Below are 7,537 nucleotides of genomic sequence, written 5' to 3'. Positions count from 1 at the left end.
TGTACTGTTCTCTTCACTCTGCGGGTAGACGTAGAAAACACTTCACTACTTGTTCCTGAGAGACTGGCAGTATCAACTATCTTGTGTTTGTACATATTAAGTTCTCCCCAGTTATATGACATGTTTATTTTTACAGACACTCATATATTTCATTGACAAAAGAAAGAAGCTAGAACTACCCAGTGCTGATAAGGCATTATTTCAGACTGTCCAAAAGAAAAGCAATAGCTATATCTACTAATAAACTGTGTTCATTTACATTATCCCCAAAGCATTACACTTGATTTTTAACAGATATCTCCCTACAAGCATTTTTGTGCACCTCAAAATTGGTAATCAGCAGAAGTTCCAAGAAGAAAATAAGTCGAATCTGCATAATCTATTTGTAGATGTGTTATTCTAATAACTTCTTTATGAGATTTGTTACAATCCCACTAAATCAAAATTTGGAGTTTACTATAAAGTTCTATTAAATTCTGTTTTTTCCCACACACACTCATTTTAATGAAGCAAATGACACATAGCATATTAGTACATGGACAAAAGGGGAACAGTAAGAAAAAACAAAAAACCCTAACGTGAGAGAATTATACAGTCAAAGTTCAGTGACATTACTGTAATCTTTCTACAGCCTAATTCCAGCACTATGAAAAGGACAAAACGGGAATTCCTCTCTCTAAAAAAGGGAAATAGGCAGAATTTAAGAAATCAATTTATTTGCTTCCTCGATGCACTAGGCAGGAGACAATGTTGACAAAAGAAGAGGAAAACATATCTAACAAATAATAACAAGCTTTTTCATTATACGGTATCATGGGAGAAGAGCTGACACAAGGTAAGTTAAAAAAAAGGCAAAAATAAAAAGTGGCAAGCAATTACATCATCTCAGAAAAAAAAAAAGTTAAGAGGAAGCCCTTCCATGTACTACTAGTTAAGGCACAGTCCAGTTAGTGGTTGCCACTGCCTAATACATCATCATTATCAATTTATCACATACGCAACACACTGTCATACAATCTCAGTTTACATGAAGCATTGGACGATAGGTAGTAACTTCAGCAAAAGATCAAACTGGCAGCATTCACGGGGAGCTTACACTCAGACTGACAATGCTATACTTACTGTTTTAATTAGGTTGGGTAAGGCTGTTCTAAAACTGACAAAGTAAGTTTAACTAGGTCAAATTCAGCTTGTGGAAAAGATCAGTCGCACATCAAAAAAGTTCAAAGCCTCTATTTCATGAAATGACATGGATTTAGTTTAAGTTATCTTTCTTCCCTGCAAAGATACTTCAATAAGAGTTAGATGACAAACTGATTAATCGGACTTTATATCAAACAATATATATTTTATTATTCTCTGAGAAAAAGATATACTGAAATTCAAGGGGAGAAAAAACAGGATTGGTTTGGGTAATTCTACAGTTAACATCAGATTATTAAAACAAGAAAATAATTGTTTCTAAGCTTATCTTCTGTGTGCCCCAACAGCTACAAAAAATTGTTTGGGCAATGTTCGTTTTATTTCTGTATTACCACAATGTAATGATCCTTCCTGAAAAATCTTAAACTTTCATGTTGTATTTTAGGTTTCAGGTTATACCTAAGACCCATGGCAGAACGCTAGTCCCTAGATATCCTAAAAATATCTCTTAACATCCTCCCTCCCCCAAAAACAAAACAAAAAAATAGTAACATTATGTCATTTTGAAGCTGTTTAATGCTGTTTAATGCTGGATTTGAAGAAAAAAAAAACAAAAAACAACAAAAAACCCACCCACACAGAAGACAGTTTATTAATTGCATTTCATTACTATATACTTGCTAATTATGCACAAACTTAGGTCTTCTCAGGCAAATATGAGTACCACTGAAAGTGGAAAGTTACTATAGACAAGCTGTTACACCAATAGGAGGACAAAACAATCACTGACACAAGATATTATATATAATTCATTAAAGTCCAAAATTATCACGAAAATCAATTTAGCATAGCTTGAAAATAATGGCTGGTTTGCCTTGGCATTTATCTAACTGCAGGATATCATTAAGCTATAACAACTTTCAGTCCACTGATATTTGTTCTTCAGTGTCTGCGCTTTACAAACCAATAAATCCCACAGAACATGCATACTGTTAAAGACTGCTCTTTTTATGAGCCTGGTAAACAGTATTAAAATTGTATGGACTTCTTCAGCTAGCACATCGTGCTACTGACCTTTAAATTCCATATTCATTAACACAACACAAATGAAGAAAAAAAGACTAAATATAGCAGAAACTTTCAGGCTATATACTCTAAAGATAAATTTAAATTTGTCACACTAGCACCGTGTACCTAGACATTCTTTCCAATTAAAAAAAAAACTATTTGAAACACAAAGTGATCAGAAAGACTGTCTCAATTCAAAATGATTTTAAAACAGGTTTGCTCTAAACAGTACTTCAGAATGCAAATATACTGCTATCATTTCAATAACAACATTAATGGAAGGGTTTTTTTATACTAATGTTTTAACTAAATTAATCCCAAACCTTTTAAAATGGTAAGATAATTCAAGCTGATTAATGATGTATTGAAACAGAAGCTATTATACATGGGTATGAAATTCTACTTAAGGAGGTGAAACTCCCTAGATTTAATTATATGGATGAGTACTAATCATCTGTTCCAAAGGTCACACATATGAAAGATAATACAACCACTTTTGGGGGGATGAAGACTTCAGATTGAGGAATTTAAGCTCCAAGTTGTTACACATTTAACACTGCAAGTGAAATTCATGTATGTGATCACAAGTGGAATCCAGAACAAAAAAAAAAAAAAAAGAAAAGAAAAGAAAAAAAAATTGGCACTTCCTCCATAATGCTTGGGAAGTGCTACAGGGCTTCAAAAGGGGATTCATAAAAGCTGGGATCACTGAACTACTATTTACCTTCTGTTTAGTTTCAGCCAAAAAGAATAATTCAGAACAAGGTATTTTAAAACCCACACTTCTCCTGGAGAAGGTATCAGAGTTATACATGAAGAAATGCCTTCTAAGAATCCAGAAGCTACAACTGTTTTCTGAGCAAAATCCTACAGCCTATCTTATTAAGAAAAATCACACTTCTTAAAAGTATTTTCTTTACACAATTTTAAGAAGAATAGGGCTACCTCTTTTTCTGTAGTACTGTTAAAATATTAGCTTAGACTATAGGGCAAAAGTGTCCAAGTCTCTCTTTGCTCAAAAGGATTCAAACGTCCCTAAGGATACTAAAGGAGCTTGCTAAAGCTATTTGTGCATGAGAGACACTCATCACCAATCCTGTTGACATCTTTCATAGCATAAAAAAACTCCAGTGTACTGGGCCAGTCACAGTACGACTGAGTGGGTAAGACAATCATCTGCAAAAGTGAGATATGGTTCCAGCCTCACATCTGACGACTTGTCCTACACATTCTTCAGGCTTTGTATCCTCTCTGGTAGAGGACGACAACTTCAGGCAATTGGGAGAACTGAAGCACTTGCTGAACAAAGGTGCATCCAGAGCTCACTCTTGAGCAGTTTTCACTTTGGATTTGCATACCCAAATGAAGCATGAATAGAATTTAGACGCTTATTTTTTTTGTATCTGGTTCGTGGGCTCCATCTTTCACTACATGAAAAAAGCTTCCGTTTTTACCTCAGGGGCAGAAGAGTGAAAGCATGAAGGCTGTTGCCATGGCCACTAGGTAGCATTAGGTGAAACAAGTATCCTATTCGAGTGCCTACTGGATACACATACATCACCCAAAGCACTACTACAGTTCTAGCTCTCATAATAAGCTCCATACATAACTCAGTAGGTACAGAAAAACAATGACTATATTTTCTCACAAAGAACAGTTCTCCTCTGCATGACAGTTAGACGTAAAGATTAAAAGACATGTAACATAAGGAAGGTTATGTAAAACAAACCTATCCTGTACATATTTTGAACAGCAAAAGAAAAATAAGTCTAACTGACACCCAACTTGCAATCATTTTTAACACAATTTTTTGGACTTAAACACACTTCAGAGTAAAGCACTGTCATTGATATTAAGCATCTACAATTCATTTGCTGCTGTCTTAACTTAAAAAAAAAAAAAGTGCATCTTTAAATGACTCTTAACAAGCAATCTTGCCAAAGGGTCTAAATATAAACTGACTCTGAAAGTTAATAAAGAAATTATTCTGAATTAGAGCAATAATATAAAATACTGTTTTTATATAAAGTTATGTAAGAAAGTTTGAAATACTGAACAACTTTCTGCCTTAAAAATGGCTGCATACGTAATCAAACTAAATTCTTGTTTCAATCATTTTTTCTTTCAAGAGAAAAGCCTGTTTTTCTTCTTTGCACAAGCTGACCAAAAAAGCTTGCTCTATAAAGTATTTAACAAACATTTTTTGCCTTGCAGGGTTGAAGTGTCATCATACTATCTCATGCTTTAGCTGCCTCCATCACACAAAAAATAATCAATAAAAAAGAAAACCCATTTGTCCTTTACAGTCAAGGAATTTATTCTCCAGAAACTGCACATACTTCCCCCAAGAATTCTTTATACTTGCCAGGATAGACCTCCTCAGCCCCAGGCTTAGATAAATTAAATGATTATACAAACTTAGGAGTAATGTAAATATTTTATCTCTTCTAAAGATGTTGACATGTTTTTCTTGAGAGAACATTTGGAAAATACTTTTAAACATGTGCACTGCTAAAAGAACAGGCTCCCACAGCCAACATTTCTATTATCTCACTTGTTCTTCTGGCCTCTGTGTTTACGAATCACATCAGTTACTCTACATTTCAAAACTCAGTTCGCAAACAAAATGAATGTCATTTATATGAAATGAATTTACTATTAATAGTCCAGCCAGTTTATCTTATGATGAATTTGTTAACTGGCTGTCATTAGGACAGCCTACTACAAGATGCCTTTGCTTATTTACAAAGTTTAAACAGACTTCATTGGCAAGCATGTTAAGCAAAACAACAATCGAATCAAATTTAACCAAGTATTCTAAGATGTACCTAGAAATAATACTTACTGATAGAACATAACATACACACTTTAGAGCAATAAAATAAATTGCATTGATCAAAGCTGTTTATACAAACAAGCTTAACCAACCGCTGCAAAAGAGGTCAACATATCCATTAATAAATTTCCAAACCCCATGATCAGAATTTTAGTACTAATTCAGAAATGCTATGTACAAACCAGAGAGTTAACCAAATGTGATTCAGTTAACAAATGGGTTCAATATGATTAAAATGAAGTTGAATGCCTTTTCCTTTTGCAGTATTAGTAAACACACCAGTGAGAAACATAATCCATTCTTACAATCTAACAGAAGTGGAGAGGTAAAATATATATGGGAGGAGGAGGCATGTTTCAGACTGTACAAAAATACAGTACATTATTCATATAGTTAGGAAAAAACAAGCCAGTTACCAAAATGTTTAATTGGTAAAAGTTTAATGTCAACTTACTTATAAAAATGAAAAAATATTTTAACATTCACCATACAATTGAGCAACCTGGCCCTACCAACTATTAGCTATAGGAAGGCATTTAATGAAATGATGGTTGTGTCAAAACAAAGGCTAACTTCAGGGATGTATTCTGCTTAAACAGGAAAGAAAAAAAAAAGAAAGAAAGAAAGAAAGGAAAAAATACCCTCTCATTTGCAGGAAGCTAGATGCTTAGCCTAGTTTTTAAAGCTAATTACACAATTCTCTTTCATACTGGTCCAGATGTCTTGATAATTTCTTCTTCTAACAGAACTGTCAAAAGAAAACAAATATATTATAAGATCTTCATACAGCTTATTTCTAAATCTTTGCAAGAAGAAAAAGAAAGTGACACCATACTTAGGATGTAGAAATCATTAGTTAAAGCATTTGCTTATACCATGCTAACCTTCCTTCACTCAAGCATCTTTAAACAGACTGGTTTTTTTCTAACCACCACCTTATAGAAAGTTTTAGAAGAAAGAGTTCATTTGTCCCTATGTGCTGTGTCAAACTATTTAGATATCCTAGAGTATAGATTTGACCTATATTCAGTCAGAAGATACATAAAAATTAACTGCATTAAAAAAAAATCTGTTTTCTGCATCTTATCTTAGGGTACGCTTTGCAACATGATTCTGCAGAGCTGCAGCATCCTTAACATTGAAAAATAACACAATAAAGATAATTTGCTTTATACTGTATGATACCACACCCAAGTTGAAAATTTTACAGCCCTTCATTAGGTATTTCTCCACTTTACTGGACTATCACTGTTCCCCAGAATCTTTTGAAATTCCCATTTCCTGAACTTTAAAAAATTAAATCAGGTTATCACTATCTCACACTTCCTATCCTGACACAGGAATCTGGCAGAAGTCACCTCTTTGTCATCCTTCTTTTCAGAGGAGAAAAAACAAGAAGAGGTCAAAAAAGACCTACTTTATTCATAACAGTACAGATTAAAAAGGGTTAGAACATCTTTCAGTGAACCATGGCAAAAACAGAGATGAACTTGCCATAGCTTTGTAAGGCAAAGCAGAGAATCTGTACCTGAATGTCACAAGGTCTAAGTCAATGTCCTGACTTTTCTCACCCTGCCCCCCTACCCACCAGCATGTTCTCACATCTTCAGCTAAGGATATTTTTCTAAACTAAAGCTGTTTGGCAATATCAACATACAAAACTAATCAGTGGGTTAGGAAATAGCCACAGGTCAAGAGAAACTCCTTTGTTATGTATTGTAAAATAGAAAATTAATCACAGAGCCTGACTGTCTACTAGCAAATACGCAAAACAGTCTAATGGTCTTACCTTCCATCTGTTTCCACATTCATTACACACAACAAATGTTGTCATAGGTTCATCAGCACTGCGGGTTTGAACCTTCAGCAAAGGCAAGAGCCAAAGTGGAAAAGGAAAATTAGCATCTTTAACTTTTGCTAGTATACATTCAATGTTAATGTAAAATTCTGATTTTAAACCTTTAAGAAAGGTATTTGGATAAAAACACAAGTTAACTTTTCATACCAGTTAAAACCAGACTTATGTATAGACTATAAAACAGACCTATAAGCTTAAGTTTTGAAAGATTTAAAAGTACTAAAGATACCAATTTCAGCAATGAAGCACTGTGCACATACTTCTAGGAAAAGTCTGCAGCAAAACTACACAGTCAATACAGCTTTTCACATATTTACTGATGAAAAGGCTTAGAAGTCTCATGATTGAGAAACAGCTTTCTACTTCAAGCATCTATTATACAGTATTACATTACGAATTTAGTTGATTCTATGACCAAAGATGCATGCCCTGCAGCACTGTTAAACAAATTCAGGCACTTTTTTTGGCTATATTTCCTAATTAAACTAGAAAAGGTTCTAGGAATGATTATAAATTAGGGTCTGATGTTAGGCAGATTATAGATTATATTTATCTATATTTTTGCAATTTACTCTCTTTGAAGAAAAAATAGTTTAACCATATTAAACAGTAAATTACTACTTCTGTAATAA

General features: G+C 33.7%; 1 protein-coding gene across 1 annotated transcript in view; it reads right to left on the bottom strand.

The window, feature by feature from the left end:
* Positions 1 to 5,470: 5,470 nt before the first annotated feature.
* The window catches only part of TCEA1 (transcription elongation factor A1), a 48,564-nt gene continuing 46,497 nt past the window's right edge, over positions 5,471 to 7,537 (bottom strand). The window contains exons 16-17 of the mRNA XM_064507542.1: positions 6,837 to 6,908; positions 5,471 to 5,795 (exon numbers count right to left, since the gene is read on the bottom strand). Coding sequence (XP_064363612.1) covers positions 5,787 to 5,795; positions 6,837 to 6,908 — 81 coding nt within the window. The 3' untranslated portion in view covers positions 5,471 to 5,786. The remainder of the gene's footprint in view (positions 5,796 to 6,836; positions 6,909 to 7,537) is intronic.

Source organism: Dromaius novaehollandiae, chromosome 2 (genome assembly GCF_036370855.1).
Source record: "Dromaius novaehollandiae isolate bDroNov1 chromosome 2, bDroNov1.hap1, whole genome shotgun sequence".
Taxonomy (NCBI): Eukaryota; Metazoa; Chordata; class Aves; order Casuariiformes; family Dromaiidae; genus Dromaius; species Dromaius novaehollandiae.
The sequence above is the reverse complement of the archived record's forward strand: the minus strand, read 5'-3'. Positions and strand labels throughout refer to the sequence as shown.